Source organism: Cebidichthys violaceus, unplaced genomic scaffold (genome assembly GCF_023349555.1).
Source record: "Cebidichthys violaceus isolate CVI_PGR_0920_01 unplaced genomic scaffold, fCebVio1.0.p SCAF_221, whole genome shotgun sequence".
Classification (NCBI taxonomy): Eukaryota; Metazoa; Chordata; class Actinopteri; order Perciformes; family Stichaeidae; genus Cebidichthys; species Cebidichthys violaceus.
In genome coordinates this window covers 78,203-92,799 of record NW_027176397.1, presented here as the reverse complement: position 1 = coordinate 92,799, position 14,597 = coordinate 78,203, and the positions used below count along the sequence as shown (strand labels likewise).

General features: G+C 45.1%; 1 protein-coding gene across 1 annotated transcript; it reads right to left on the bottom strand.

The window, feature by feature from the left end:
- Nucleotides 1–543: 543 nt before the first annotated feature.
- Nucleotides 544–14,563, bottom strand: si:ch1073-416j23.1 (rac GTPase-activating protein 1). Its single transcript, XM_068718193.1, has 16 exons — nt 14,024–14,563; nt 13,661–13,863; nt 13,292–13,431; nt 12,380–12,452; nt 11,990–12,043; nt 11,768–11,863; nt 10,299–10,416; nt 9,576–9,715; nt 9,038–9,199; nt 3,356–3,451; nt 3,085–3,283; nt 2,797–2,902; nt 2,545–2,681; nt 1,283–1,396; nt 946–1,063; nt 544–751 (listed from the first exon to the last, which is right to left on the bottom strand). The coding sequence occupies exons 1-16, from the start codon at nt 14,112–14,114 to the stop codon at nt 706–708; spliced, it is 1,893 nt and encodes a 630-aa protein (XP_068574294.1). The 5' UTR covers nt 14,115–14,563; the 3' UTR covers nt 544–705.
- Between the last annotated feature and the right edge of the window lie 34 nt (nt 14,564–14,597).

Here is a 14,597-nt window from a genome sequence, read left to right as displayed (position 1 = left end):
GGCTGCTCAGTGGTGGACTAGTGAGGGTGAATGTTCGTCTGTGTGATAGTCTGGAGACCAGTCCAGGTGAACCCAATGTGGGATCTGTTCCCAGCCCCTGTGGCCCTGAACAGGTTAAGTGTATACAGATACATACGAGACAACGATGGACATGTCTGGAATATGCAGGTGTTCACTGGGACCCCACCTGGCGAAACATCTGAAGAGAAGTCGGGCATGAGGGTGGTACTACACATGGAACTGATGAAGATGAAGCTTCTCATGTTGGGAACGGCAAGAAAACAAGAGCTTCTGTATGAAATAATAAAACCAAAAAGATCTGGTTTCATGCTGACTTTCAGATTTGATCATAGTCACGTATTCTGGATGTATCAGGGGTAGAAATAACAGGAGGGTTATTAGTAAGTAACATTCACTCATGATGGATCCTTTTAAGTTTCACTCTAAGTGTTTATCAGGTATAACAACAAACAATCATTTAAAGTCAAATATTTTATTATGTATATTTCAAGTTTCAAGTACTTTTATTTTATTTTTCATAGTTTAGTGTTTAATAAAGTCAAAACAACACAAGTCCAGTTTAAAACTTGAACCATGTTTCTCACACACACAATTCGTTAGAACAGCCGGCAGCAAGAGGAAGCTGTCCTGTGATTGGTCAAAATGGTTAAACTGGTCTGCCCTTGTGAGGTTCAGGTCCGTGGATCAGTTGGGTGAGGCAAAGAACCTTCGCCCCGGTTCTGCTCGACCCCTGGAGAGAGAGAAACGAGAGAGAATCTAAAAACCTGACATCCATCAGGGCCGATTAATATTAGGAACCATTTCATGTGTTTTGGGCCACAACCTGTTTAGTTGTGTGATGAGATTGAAGCTCGAGGTGTAAATTAATCTAACAAAGCTGTTGGTAGTGGACTGAAAGTTGGACCTGGTCCGTTGTGGTCTTACGTGCTGGTGGGAGCGTTGCCCAGGTTCCTAATCCAGACTCCCAGAGTTCCTCTGCTGGGAGTTTTGTAGTAGCTGTTTAACTCTGGAGAAGTCAACGGCTCAAAAAAACGCCTGAAATCTAGATCAACAACAAAAAAAACATTAGAAAATGTGCGTGACTCTGAAGCAGAAGGCTCGCAGTGAAATGACTATGCAGATCTCTAAATTAAAGGAAATAATTCGGGAGTGTGGCGGGCGGATACTGTATGCGTACATGCAGATTGGGACAAAATGCAGCTCATTAGACCAATGATAAGGCTATCTAGAGCAGTTTCACGCTGTACACAAATACACCCACCATGCGCATCATCCAGGCTCTGGCTTTTAGTGGTAGAGGGCGAGATCCCATCTATCTGGACGGTGAGGACACGTCTCCAGTAGGCTTCAGGGACAGACAACAAGCGGATATAACCTGAGAAAAAGAACAACAGGCGTAATGAACCACTAGACCAAAGATGGACAAGATTATTACTCTTAAACAATGATTATGGTTGAGGTGAAAGCTGTCACAAATCAGTTGTGTGACTTTCTATGACAGCACTGAGCTGGTTTTAAATCCTATTTATCAGATCGATCCCAGTTTGTATACAATGAAACCTAACAGAACAGCAACGCTAGTCACGAAGTTCCACAAGGTTCTGTCTTTGGACCAATTTTATTCACCTTATATGCTTCCTTTAGGCAATACTATCAGAAAACACTCTATAAACTTTCATTGTTATGCAGATGATATGCAATTATATCTATCGATCAAACCAGATGAAACCAACCAGCTCACTAAACTTCAAGCAGCCCAAGGACATAAAAACCTGGATGAGCTGCAACTTCCTTATGTTAAACTCAGACAAAACTAAAGTTATTCTAACGATATAGTTTTTCTAGATGGCATTGTGCTGGCATCCAGCAGCACCGTAAAGAATCTCAGTTATCTTTGATCAGGATTTGTCTTTTAACTCCCAGATAAAACCCTTTTTCCCCTACGTAACATTTCAAAATGTTGGCTCAGGTTTGCCTTGGACCAGCCCCTAGATATGCTGCTACAGGCCTAGACTGCTGGAGGACTTCCTCGGATACACTGAGCTCCTCTCTCATCTTCACTCTCTCCTTTTGTATGAATTCATGTCCCATTAATGCACATTACTAACTTTGATTAATATTTAATAATGATAAGATAATTGACTATGTTGTAATTGTATTATGTTGTTTATTTGATTGGGAGAGGAATCCCTCCTCTGTTGCTCTCCCAGAGGCTTCTTACATTTTTTGTTTGGGGGGGGGGGGGGGGGGGGGGGGGGGGAGTTTTTCCTGTACCGATGTGAGGGTCCAAGGACAGAGGATGTCATGCTGTGTTCACATTGTAAAGCCCTCTGAGGCCAACTAGTAATTTGTGATTTTGAGCAGTACAAATAAAATTGATTAATTTAAGATAAAAAGAAACATGTTAGCCGTTTGTTCAGGTGAATAATTCTGTAATTATGCACTTATGTAGAAACGGCCTCAGTGGTAAAATCCAGTTTTACTAATATCCACATACTGTGAATAAGACAATTAGAAAGAAGCAAACCTTTGGCTGAGTGTTTAAGTCTCTCAAGATCTTTGCTGGAGTTGGCTCAGACATCCCATATCCCACTATCGTTGGTCCAAACACCCGGGCCAAATTACTCTTGTCCATCTGACACAGAGGACTCATCATCACCCTAAAGAATCATTAAGTGACATATGACACGATAACAACAGGAGCCACTTTTCAACTTATGTGCTGCTGAAATTACATAAATCAAGAATTTTTAACTCAAGACAAAAAGCTCTTACTTCTGCAAGTGAAGCATGAGAAATGCCAGAGTGTCTCTGTTGACCTTTGGCAGCTCTGCAATGGCCTGATACATATTGGCAGCGCTGTTGTCTTCATCAGCCAGCTCTAAAACAAACACACACTGATGGTTAGATGAGTTCAGACTGACGAGGTCTAATGAGATGTCTTCTAACAGATCATCTACACTGATGATTTATCTATGTCGAGATTAAGGTTGTGTGGTTGTCATGGCGTTGATCAATGATGATAAATTCTGATGACTCTGTGAGCAGCTTCAGCCTTCATACCTGAAGCCTCCATGAAGGTCTTGTGCAGTCTGAAGGGGATAAGAGGCTCCTCCAGTTTCCTCAGAAAGTCTTTCAGCAGACCACACAGCACGTGGACGTCATGAACCTTACTCAGCATGAGCGGAGTTTTCCCCTGGAGGAATCGATCCCTGAGCTCCTTCACCAGACGCTCCCCTCCAGGAATTCGGTAGAGTCCTATCTGCAGACGGCAGGTAAAACATGAACCAGACTGAACAAAGCATGTTTGAAAAAAGACCGAGGACGAGTTCACCTCCTGCAGGCCCCTCCTCTCTATCTCAGTCACACACTCCACGACCAGAAGAGGCACTCTGGGGCTGATCACTGGAGCAAAATCCTCCAACGAGTTCTAAAGAGACAAAACATTATTAAAGAAGCCACAATGACATTATGCGTTTCTGTGAACGTTCGGCTGCATTTCATGAGCTCTTTTGGCTTCTATTGTGAAAATGGAGGAAATAAAACTGTTGTATGGCAACACCAACATATAGTCCAGTTTGTAAACCAATATGAGGTCAGACAAAGTCAAAGCCATCAGGAGACCAGGACCTTGCAGAAGATCAGTGGATACGGTTTATTCCAAATAGACATCAGAGATGATTAATATTACACTTCCTGAGGGTTATTTTATTTCAAAAGCAATCTTCAAGCTTCAGCACAAAGCGCTTTCCAAATAAAAATCCATGTTAGCCCCCCGTATGACAACAACGAGAGCAGCACTGAGGCCGAAAATGAACAGATGGATGAGTTCATATAAAGTGAGTAAAATGTGGAGAATAAGCTTGTATAAAGCAATAACCAAATAAGACGCAAATATCAATAACTCTCATAAAACAGAATGCCAGTTAAAGAACAAACTCTTGAATGACATTGCAGTTAAAATAAACATAAATACATGTAAATAGTCATAAAGAGAAGATATGAATGGATACGATACTGGAAAAGAAAAACGTAGCTAAGTGTAGGTCGTCAGTAGAGATGCTGAACTTAATCCAGTAAAAGGCGACTCCACATGTTGGGCTCTACGGTGTCCAAGGCAACACTTAGTCCAGCAGCACGAGGACTGATCAGAATGTTTGTGAGAGATTGACAAAATGGTTGGTGGTATTAAATAACGTGTGAGGTTTGAGCTGAAGAGCAGATACCAACTGAAAAGAATTGACAGCTTTCTTCACTTTACTAGAATGTTGTATTAAATCGTTGAAGGAGTTCTAGTGCACCTGTGATTCACATTCTCTCTGCAGTCTTTAAGAGTCCGATGTCCTGGTTTATCCAGGGCTGCTCTTATTGTTCAGTGTGTATCGGCAGATTTTATGAAAATAATTGGTGAGTTCCTTTGTATCGGAAGAATATGCGAGATTGTCAAAAGCCTCATTAAAAATGGGAAGGAATGACCTCTCTGTGTGCTCCTCAATGAGGAGCTCAGTGAAGTCTTCACTCCCACCTCCTCTTGGAAAGTTCCTTATCTTCAGTTTTCACCATGAAGTAAAAACATGACCACCACTGCCCCGTCTCTGGTTCTAGAGCATCTGGTCTGAAACGTGAACACCACTACCCCGTCTCTGGTTCTAGAGCATCTGGTCTGAAACATGAACACCACTACCCCGTCTCTGGTTCTAGAGCATCTGGTCTGAAACATGAACACCACTACCCCGTCTCTGGTTCTAGAGCATCTGGTCTGAAACATGAACACCACTACCCCGTCTCTGGTTCTAGAGCGTCTGGTCTGAAACATGAACACCACTACCCCATCTCTGGTTCTAGAGCATCTGGTCTGAAACGTGAACACCACTGCCCCGTCTCTGGTTCTAGAGCATCTGGTCTGAAACGTGAACACCACAACCCTGTCTCTGGTTCTAGAGCATCTGGTCTGAAATGTGAACACCACAAGCCCGTCTCTGGTTCTAGAGCATCTGGTCTGAAAACATCTGGTCTGAAACGTGAACAAGTTTCTGCTTGTTTGAAACGGCTTGTTTGATCAAGCCTGGTTCTCTGATCGCAAAGGAGGAGCTTCCACCTCTCAAGGATATAAGTAATCCAGTTTGAGTTTTAACTTCAGTGTATCCATCTCCTGGTGGACCAGCTGAACTTCTAAACTCACCTGCATTTGATAAGTATCTTGTTCTTGCTTTTTAAACTGTACTTAGGCCTGCTTTTAAAGTAACCTGCTTTGAACTGTCTCGATAGCTGTACTTAGGCCTGTCTCAGTGGCCTCAGTTGTGAAGTGCTATCTGAGTTTCTGCTTGTTTGAAACGGCTTGTTTGATCAAGCCTTGTTCACTGATTGCAAAGGCGGAGCTTCCACTCCTGGCAGACAATGAGCAATCAGTAGATAGTTGTACTTAACCACTGCTGGAAGCTTCAGCTTTCAAGCGTCTGGCAAACAAAGGCAACAGGCCGACTTTTTCAAGCCTGACTTCGTCAAGCTAAGACTTCTCGAGCATGTACAACCATGTGTTTGCATCCTATTTCTGTCCGGTCCTCTGCCCGGTGGTCACGTAGACATTGGGCAGCTTTCAGGAGCCGCGACCCCACTAACCTCATCTGTCCTACTCTCTCAGCTCGGGGCGAGCAAATGGTGGCGGGGGGGCTCTGGAACTGCCAGTCGGCAGTGCCGAAAGCTGAGTTCATCTCAGGTTACGCTTCCTTGCTCTCCCTTAACTTTCTTGCTCTAACTGAGACCTGGATCACAACAGAAAACACCACCACACCCGCAGCTCTGTCAGATGTGTACTCTTTCTCTCACACTCCCAGAGCTGCGAGGCGGGGTGGTGGTACTAGCCTGCTAATTTCCCCAAAATGGAAATACTCTCTTGTCTCTGTTCCTCAGTTCTCCCCGTCCTCTTTCAAATTTCATGCTGTTACTGTCACTTATCCAGTCAAGCTCACCATTGCTGTTGTGTATCGCCCACCAGGGCCTCTTGGTGAGTTCCTGGAGGAGCTCGACACATTAGTCTCGCATCTCCATGACGATGGCTCGGCGCTCATCCTGCTCGGTGACTTCAACATCCAGACCGACAAGCTTGAACCTCTTCTTTCATTCCTCTCCTCCTTGGACCTTTACCACTCTTCTTCTCCTCCTACCCACAAGGCCGGCAACCAGCTGGATCTTATCTTCACTAGGCACTGTTCTACTGCTAACCTCTCTGTCACTCCCCTCCAGCTCTCTGACCACTATTTCATGTCCTACTCCCTCTCCCTATCCTCTGCTCCATCACTTCCTCCACCTACCCACATGGTTTCAACCCGGAGTCATCTCCGCTCCCTCTCCCCTGCTGATCTTTCCTCTTCTGTCACCTCTGCTCTCCCTGACCCTGAATCCTTCTCTCTCCTATCCCCTGATACTGCTACTGATCTTCTCCTCTCCACCCTTACTTCTACTTTGGACAAACTCTGTCCCTTCACCTCCAGGCCTGCACGCCCAACTCCACCTGCCCCGTGGCTGTCGGACTCAGTGCGTACTGATAGACGGAGCCTAAGAGAGGCTGAGCGTAAATGGAGAAAAGGCAAACTCCCGGAGGACCTTCTTAACTTCCAAGCTCTTCGTTCCACTTTTTCCTCCTCTCTATCTACTGCTAAAGCTGCGTTCTTCCGCTCTAAAATCCTAACCTCTGGTTCCAATCCTAAAAAACTCTTTGAAACTTTCACTTCACTCCTCCAACCCCCACCCCCTCCTCCTACTTCCTCCCTTCTCCCTGATGATTTCGCAAACTTCTTTGACAAGAAGGTAAACAATATCACATCCTCCTTCTCTCAGCCCCTCTCTCTCTGTCCAATCCTGGCCCCACAGCTCTCCCTCCCATCTCCACGCCCCATCTTACCCTTTCTGGCTGGTCTCTCCCCTAACGAGGTCCTCAACCTTGTTACGTCTAACCGCCCCACCACGTGCTCCCTTGACCCAATCCCTTCCCCTCTTCTTCAGTCTATTGCGACTGAACTCCTTCCTTTCCTCACCCACCTCATCAACACATCTCTTGTTTCAGGATGCTTTCCCACGGCCTTCAAGACCGCCAGAGTCACCCCCCTTCTGAAGAAACCATCACTTGACCCCTCTGATGTCAAGAACTTCAGACCGGTTTCTCTTCTACCCTTTCTATCCAAAACACTTGAACGTGCTGTCTTTAACCAATTGTCTTCCTATCTCCACCAAAACAGCCTTTTGGACCCCACCAGTCCGGGTTCAAAGTGGGTCACTCGACAGAGACGGCCCTCCTTGCGGTGACAGAGTCGCTTCACGCCGCAAGAGCTAACTCTCTCTCCTCTGTCCTGATTCTCCTGGACTTGTCTGCGGCGTTTGACACTGAACTATCAAATCCTCCTCTCATCCCTCGAGGGGATGGGCGTCTCAGGCTCTGCACTCTCCCTGTTTGCATCCTACCTGACGGGTCTATCCTACCAGGTGACCTGGAGGGGGGCCGTGTCAGAACTACGCATGCTGACTACGGGGGTTCCGCAAGGGTCAGTCCTGGGTCCCCTTCTCTTCTCGCTCTACACAACATCTCTGGGTTCTGTTATTCGCTCGCATGACTTCTCCTACCATTGTTATGCCGATGACACCCAGCTGGTCTTGTCATTTCCCCCCGGTGACACCCAAGTGGAGACGCGCATCGCTGCGTGTTTGGCTGACATCTCGAAGTGGATGACGACACACCACCTCAAGCTCAACCTAGACAAAACTGAGCTACTGTTCCTCCCGGGGAAGGGTTGCCCGCACCGGGACCTGTCCATCACCATTGATGATACCGTGGTGACGCCAACTCGGACTGCGAGGAACCTGAGTGTGACCCTGGATGACCAACTGTCATTCTCGGCAAACATTTCATCCGTTACACGCTCCTGCAGATTCCTGCTCTACAACATCAGGAGGATTCGTCCCTTCCTGACTGACGAGACGGCGCAGGTTCTCATCCAGGCTCTTGTCATCTCCCGCCTGGACTACTGACACTCTCTACTCACCGGAGCCCCGGCGTCGGCCATCAGACCTCTGGAGCTTGTCCAGAAAGCCGCAGCTTGCCTGGTGTTCAATCGCCCCAAGTTCTCCCACACAACTTCCTTTCTCCGTTCTCTACACTGGCTACCTGTAAGAGCTCACATCCAGTTTAAGACTCTGGTGCTAGCCTACAGGGCAGTGAAAGGAACAGCTCCTTCCTATCTCCAGGCCATGGTCAAGCCTTACACCCCCGCCCGACCACTTTGCTCTGCTGCCTCTGGGCGATTGGTTGCCCCGTCGCTCAGAGGTCCTGGCGGCTGATCGACCCGGTCACGGCTATTTTTTGTCCTGGCCCCACAGTGGTGGAATGAACTTCCCACTGACGTCAGGACAGCGGAGCCGCTGCCCATCTTTCGGCGCAGGCTGAAAACCCACCTCTTCAGGAAGTGCTACCCTGAGCCTTCCACTTAGCGCTTATTGTTTTCATACTAGCTTGTTGCACTTATTGTATTCGTATTACTTATAGCACTAACTGTTTTTCTTGTTTCTGCCCTGTACTTTGGCTCTGAGTTATGCTCTGCTTCATGCTCTTAGATGCTTGTTTGGAAAAGGAAATGTACTTAAGACTTCTGGTGACTAGTAGTTCTTTTGATTACCAATGTTGAATGCACTTATTGTAAGTCGCTTTGGATAAAAGCGTCTGCTAAATGACTGTAATGTAATGTAATGTAACACCACTACCCCGTCTCTGGTTCTAGAGCATCTGGTCTGAAACGTGAACACCACTACCCCGTCTCTGGTTCTAGAGCTTCTGGTCTGAAACGTGAACACCACTACCCCGTCTCTGGTTCTAGAGCATCTGGTCTGAAACGTGAACACCACTGCCCCGTCTCTGGTTCTAGAGCATCTGGTCTGAAACGTGAACACCAGTACCCCGTCTCTGGTTCTAGAGCATCTGGTCTGAAACGTGAACACCACTGCCCCGCCTTAAATGACTCAGAGGTACCTGTTGAGCTGAACCTCCTGTCGTGGTTGTGGCCGAGCAGCTGGTGCTCAGTTTCAGTTTGCACTCTGGATGAGCGACTGCGCGGCAGTTTCTGCACTTCACCGCCATCTTCCCAAAGCGCATCCTCTTCCCGCACGGTAAGCACACCTCCGGCCGGATCACCTGGAGGGAGGCAGATAAACTGACTGGAGGTGAAGTCGGCCAGGAATTAGTCAAGCTGCCTGACCAGCTGTAACCTTGGCAACCCTAACCCTTGTCAATTACCTTTACACATAAACATTACTGTTCCTAACCAGTCCCTTTATAAACATATTCCTCTGATTCATGATGCTTTTCAATGGTCACTTCTTAATCACAGATAAACAGAGGAACAAGCAGACATTCAGGATTCACATTTGACTCAAAGATTTTAAATCCATGGAAACATTTATGTATAAAACTATTGTATTGTTCAGTCAAATGAAAGGTCTGTACCTGACAGACATTAATGTACAGTCACACATTACATATGAACCAGAGTAGCTGTGTGTGTTCATACAGTTTTAGTGAGGAAAACATGCATCTCGGTTTTCTCAGCTCTGCAGGTGGATGAAACTCTGACGGCAGCACTCTCCATCTTTGATTCAATTTCAGGCTCCAGAGCCGTCTCATCACAGGGAAGCCACACGGAGGTTTGTTCTGATGAACACAAACACATCACAGAAGATGAGGAATCTCTTCAAGAAGGTTTGTGATCATCTAATTCAGTTACTCGCTGAGCTTTAATCAGCAGCTCGTATGGCAGCAAATACAGTATTTATATGCTTAGGTAGAAAAAACGAATTATTCATAAAATAATCTAAAGCTGCAGTATTCATGACAGAAGGCAGTACAGGTTTTAAACTGGGACCTACTCTGAATCTGCTGAAGGATCTTTAGATGATGAAGGTCAGCTGCAGTATAAACATGAAACCTTATGTATATTTGGGCTTTTATTAAAGTACTAATATTGCTACTGAATTAAAGGAAACTTGAGTAGTGACATTATTTAGACTGCTGTTGCAGCGTCTCATGCTCGGTAACATTTAGTGCACAAACTACTAAAATTGATCGATTTCTAATCAAAGAAAATCTCAAACTACATGGAGAGAACAAGGCAGCGTGGTGAGAAGAAAATAAAAGAACCAGAAACCAGAAGAAGAGGCTGCAGAGACGAGATTAAAAAAAGAGCCCGATCTTCACCCCAAACACTGAGCACCAAGAGTCAGTGTGTTAAAATCACCTCCTCCCACTGAGCCATCACACTCCTGGGTGAAGGTACAGGCCTGGTTTTGTGTGATGGCAATCTGACCTCCAGTCTTAGGGGTCTTCAGCAGCTCCTTCACCAACGTGTTGACCTCCTGAGTTACACAAAGTCAACTTTTGTCCTCCACTGCTCCAAGTTAAAACAGAAAGCTTAGCAGGACGAGTTGTCTCAGTCTAAACAGGAAGGAACCATGTCTCCGTTAATACTTTGGATTCTGGGATGTGGAGTTAGAAAACAAGGCCCAGTCCCAGTGTCCCCCCAAGACCTGAAGCCTCACGGACTCACTGAGGTCACCTGGTGAGTGTAAGAGACTTAATTTAAATGGTGTAAATATGAATGGGACTTATCACGTTACCATGACAACGACAAAAAAGAAGATGTACAACTGTGTGTATTTATTTTATACTTTGTACTCCCCGATTTGAACGTCTTCAGGCTCTTTCCTCACAAGATAAGTATTTCATATAATCTATTCGTTTATGTCAAAACAGCTTCAATGACTAAATCAAATATTTGATTAATAAATAACCTTTGACTTCATGTTTTAATATTCCATCTTTAACCCTTAATGTTTCTGACTACATATTAATACGATAGGCTGAACACACGTGAGCGTCCTTTTTGTTTACATCTCCATGCGTCCACTGGCTACCCCATAATGTCACATTGCAATGATTTGTGGGTAATTCCCTTAGGCAAAGTCTGCATCTAATGCTTCAGGAAAGGGTTCATAAAGGATCAAAATGGCTGCCAGAGACTCAAACACTCAACGATTTGACAGTGAGAACTAAACCCTCACGGCCTAAAGTCTGAGAGTCCGTGAGGTGGAGATTGGGATAGGAAGTCTTTCAACACATTCTCACAGCAGCTTGGTCCTGAGCTTCAAACTGACGCACTACACCCCCCTCTAGCATCAGTTTGGACCTGTTACTAGAAGGGGGGGGGGGGGGGGGGGGGGGGGGGGGGGCGTCTCATACAGACATTATATTACTTTGATTAATAATTAATCTGCCAATTATTTTCTCATTTAATTGTTTAGCTGTTTGGTTTATAAAATGTGAAACATGCTCATCACAAGTAAAACTTGACATATGAAAGATAATTCAAAGGCAAGCAGCAAATATTCCAGAAGCTGATGCCTCCCATAAGACTAGTAAGAGGCCCCCATGGTAGACCCAGAACAGGCTGGAGAGATTATAGATCTGGTCTGGTTCCCTCAGGACAAAAAGGAAGACGTTGCTTTGGATAGACGGAAGCTGACAAGTACATGGATTCATTTTCCAAGCAGGAACTTTAATAAAGCATTTTGAAATATGTGTTTGATCTAGAGGTCAAGCTAATAAGGAAGGAGCCTTCAGAGGAAAACCTTGTGGTTTTTACTGCTCTGCATCGTCTGTTAAAGGATCGGAGAACCTCTAACTGCACGTTTCCAGAGAGCGGCTCACCTCTATAGGTTTCATCTCCAGCAGCTCTGCAGAAAGATTCCCGCTTCTTCCTCGCTTCCCAACTGGAGCGCCGACAGGCAGTCCCATCGAGGAGCGCTGTAGAGAACCAATAGAACGTCAGAACAGACGAGAGCTGCAGAGAACCAATAGAACGTCAGAACAGATGAGAGCTGCAGAGAACCAATAGAACATCAAGCTCAAGGAACGTAGTGGAACACTTACCCTCCTCTCCCTGGCTCGAGATTTCAGAGGTTTAATGGAAGTCGTGTCCAGATCCTGAAACAAAAGACACAAACTGACGTCAGGCTGCTTCTATAACATCAACTTAAAAATGATCAAACCATGAAAGACTTTATAGTAAATCATGTTTTAGCACTTTAGCTCAACATAGAGATGGACCATAAATAAACTTTACTTCCTATCTGAAGTGTCTCAACTTGATTTGAATATAAATAAGAGGAAATCAATGGACGACTAGAAGGAAAGAAATCTATGTAAAAACCGATGGGTGATATGAAAAAAAAAAAAAAAAAAAAGAATCTCCTAGGATTTAATACTTTAGCTGTTACGATTCAGACAGACTGGTCCTTTAATCTGTTTTATTGATCGTACCACGTCATCATCGGTCCGATCGTAGCTGATGTCAGAGTGGGACAGGAACGACGACTCGTCAATCACACACAACCTGAATGAACAAAAGAAAAAGTTAAATTAAATCCTGGTTCTGAAACTCCACAATGTCCTGAACTAACTCCTGGAACCTTTTAAAAACCTCTGACATAACCCAGATAAAACCTTCTGAAAAGATTCACTGAACCTCTCAGGAAATCCGTACAGGCTCTCGATGAGGACTTTTCTGGGATACAAGAGTACGTATCAGGGTTTCTGAGTCCAGGTTGGGAAGTGTTACCGCTCACCGCACAAGAAGGATCTTCATTTGAAAATGTAAGAAAGCATTACAGCAGTCCACATGTTTGTCCATGAAGCCAACATGTTCACCAACACCTGACGAAGGAACCCAGGAGAAAAAGATCTTCTCTCTGATGACATCCAGACTGTGGAGGCCATCAGGACCAAAAGACTATGAAGGACCTGCACACTGTGTGGACCAGCAGCCCTCTGAACTCATCCAACAAGGTTAGAGAGCAAGAAGATCTTTGTCAGAAGAGAGTAGATGGCACCAGTGATGGAGGCTTACTGGGAGCAGCAACATACTGGGAGCTCAGGACCTTAGTAGACGCCTCATCATCTTCACCTCGGAGATTACATTACACACTTATTCATTTAGTTTAAAACCACAAAGATCATCATCAGGCTGGACCGTTAGAGCAGCTTACTTCATATCAGTAAGAGTGAAAGAGATCTTTAGCTGAAGGGGGTTTACATCTGGCCTGATCCACACCTTTAAAAAGTGAGAAACACCAAAACAGTGAGTGAAGAGGGGCTGAGGAGGAGGAGGAGGGAACAACAGAACTGGTGACTGAACAAACTGAGCTTCTTGAGGATTGTTTCCTCTTCGTCTACCGTTTGCTGCGTCGGTGCAGAGTCACGTTTGCTCCTTTGTGTTCAAATGTGGCCAGAAGAGATTTCTGCTCGGCGTTCAAACAGGCGCTGGACTTACTGTCGTGGACCAGGATGTCACACATGAGCTGCATCTGCCTTTGCTACCAATCAGAGAGGAGAAGAAGAGAGAGAAGGAGAAGTCAGCACCTCCTGCAGGCCGCACACTTCATTCATTACAAATTAGTCCTGATGCTGCTCATTAATATATATATATATATATATATATATATATATATATATATATATATATATATATATATATTAATGTAAAGGGCTGGTGGTTGGACCACCACGTGGAACATTGAGTGGTTCTTGAGCAGCAGGCCTCACCAGGTAGTGATAGTCTCCTTCCATCTTGTAGCGTTTCCTCATCTCCACATCCAGCTGGTTTCGAGCATGTTTCAGTTTGACCTCCAGAGCAGCTTTGGAAACGTCCGACTTCACCAGCAGCTCTTTGTACTTCTTCAGCTCCAGCTCGGCGTGCAGCCATTGCTTCCTCACCGTCTCCAGGTTTTTCACCACTTGCAGTAACTCTGAAAGAAGGCAGTAACAATCTCAAACATCATCGTCAAACAGAGCAGAAGATTTGTAGTGAAGAGAAATTTCTGGACTGAGATGAATGTTCAGAACTTCCTCAGGTTCTCTGTTGTTTGACATTAAATACACTGTTACTGAGTCAGTGTTGTGTCTCACCGCGCTCAGTGCTCATACTGGTTTCCTCCATGGTGATCCTCTGGAGACAAAGGGCCAACACCTCCTCCACCATGTGCCGAGAGTCCTCCATTACTCTCCCCTCTGACCCGCCTCAAACTGCAACAGGAAATGACACGTCTGTTACTTCCTGTCCCCAGAGTTAACAGAAAGATCTCTTAATTTACAAAGAATGTAATTTAATACCATGAACCAGTACGGACAAATTATTAATAACCAACATCAATACTAAGACGAGTTTTAGCACTTTTGTTCAACTTCACACTTTGTAAAACCCCTCTCTGTCTGTGAGTGGTCAACAAAAGTGAAACAAACACTTCATAAATGTCCTTTAATTAAACAAACAATGAGAAGTCTAAAATATGTTCAGAGTTAAGGAAACATCTAGGACGAATCAACGCACGTGCGTCTCTCTGCAGAGGTTTAGTGGTGCAGATTGAAAGTGTTGTTTATCTGATCAAAGTGTTTCACTAAAGATCCAACAGATGACCACAGCTGAGCAGATCAATGGATGAATGAATGAATGAATTAATGTATCAATGGATGAGTGGATCAA

Bases quoted from the DNA above. Each gene is read 5' to 3' on its own strand.
- si:ch1073-416j23.1 (XM_068718193.1), bottom strand. From the start codon at position 14,114: ATGGAGGACTCTCGGCACATGGTGGAGGAGGTGTTGGCCCTTTGTCTC. The intron at 9,716-10,298 runs GTGATTTTAACA...TGTGTTCATCAG, and splicing joins TGATGGCTCAGTGGGAGGAG to AACAAACCTCCGTGTGGCTT. The intron at 2,903-3,084 runs GTATGAAGGCTG...TGTTTGTTTTAG, and splicing joins GACCTTCATGGAGGCTTCAG to AGCTGGCTGATGAAGACAAC.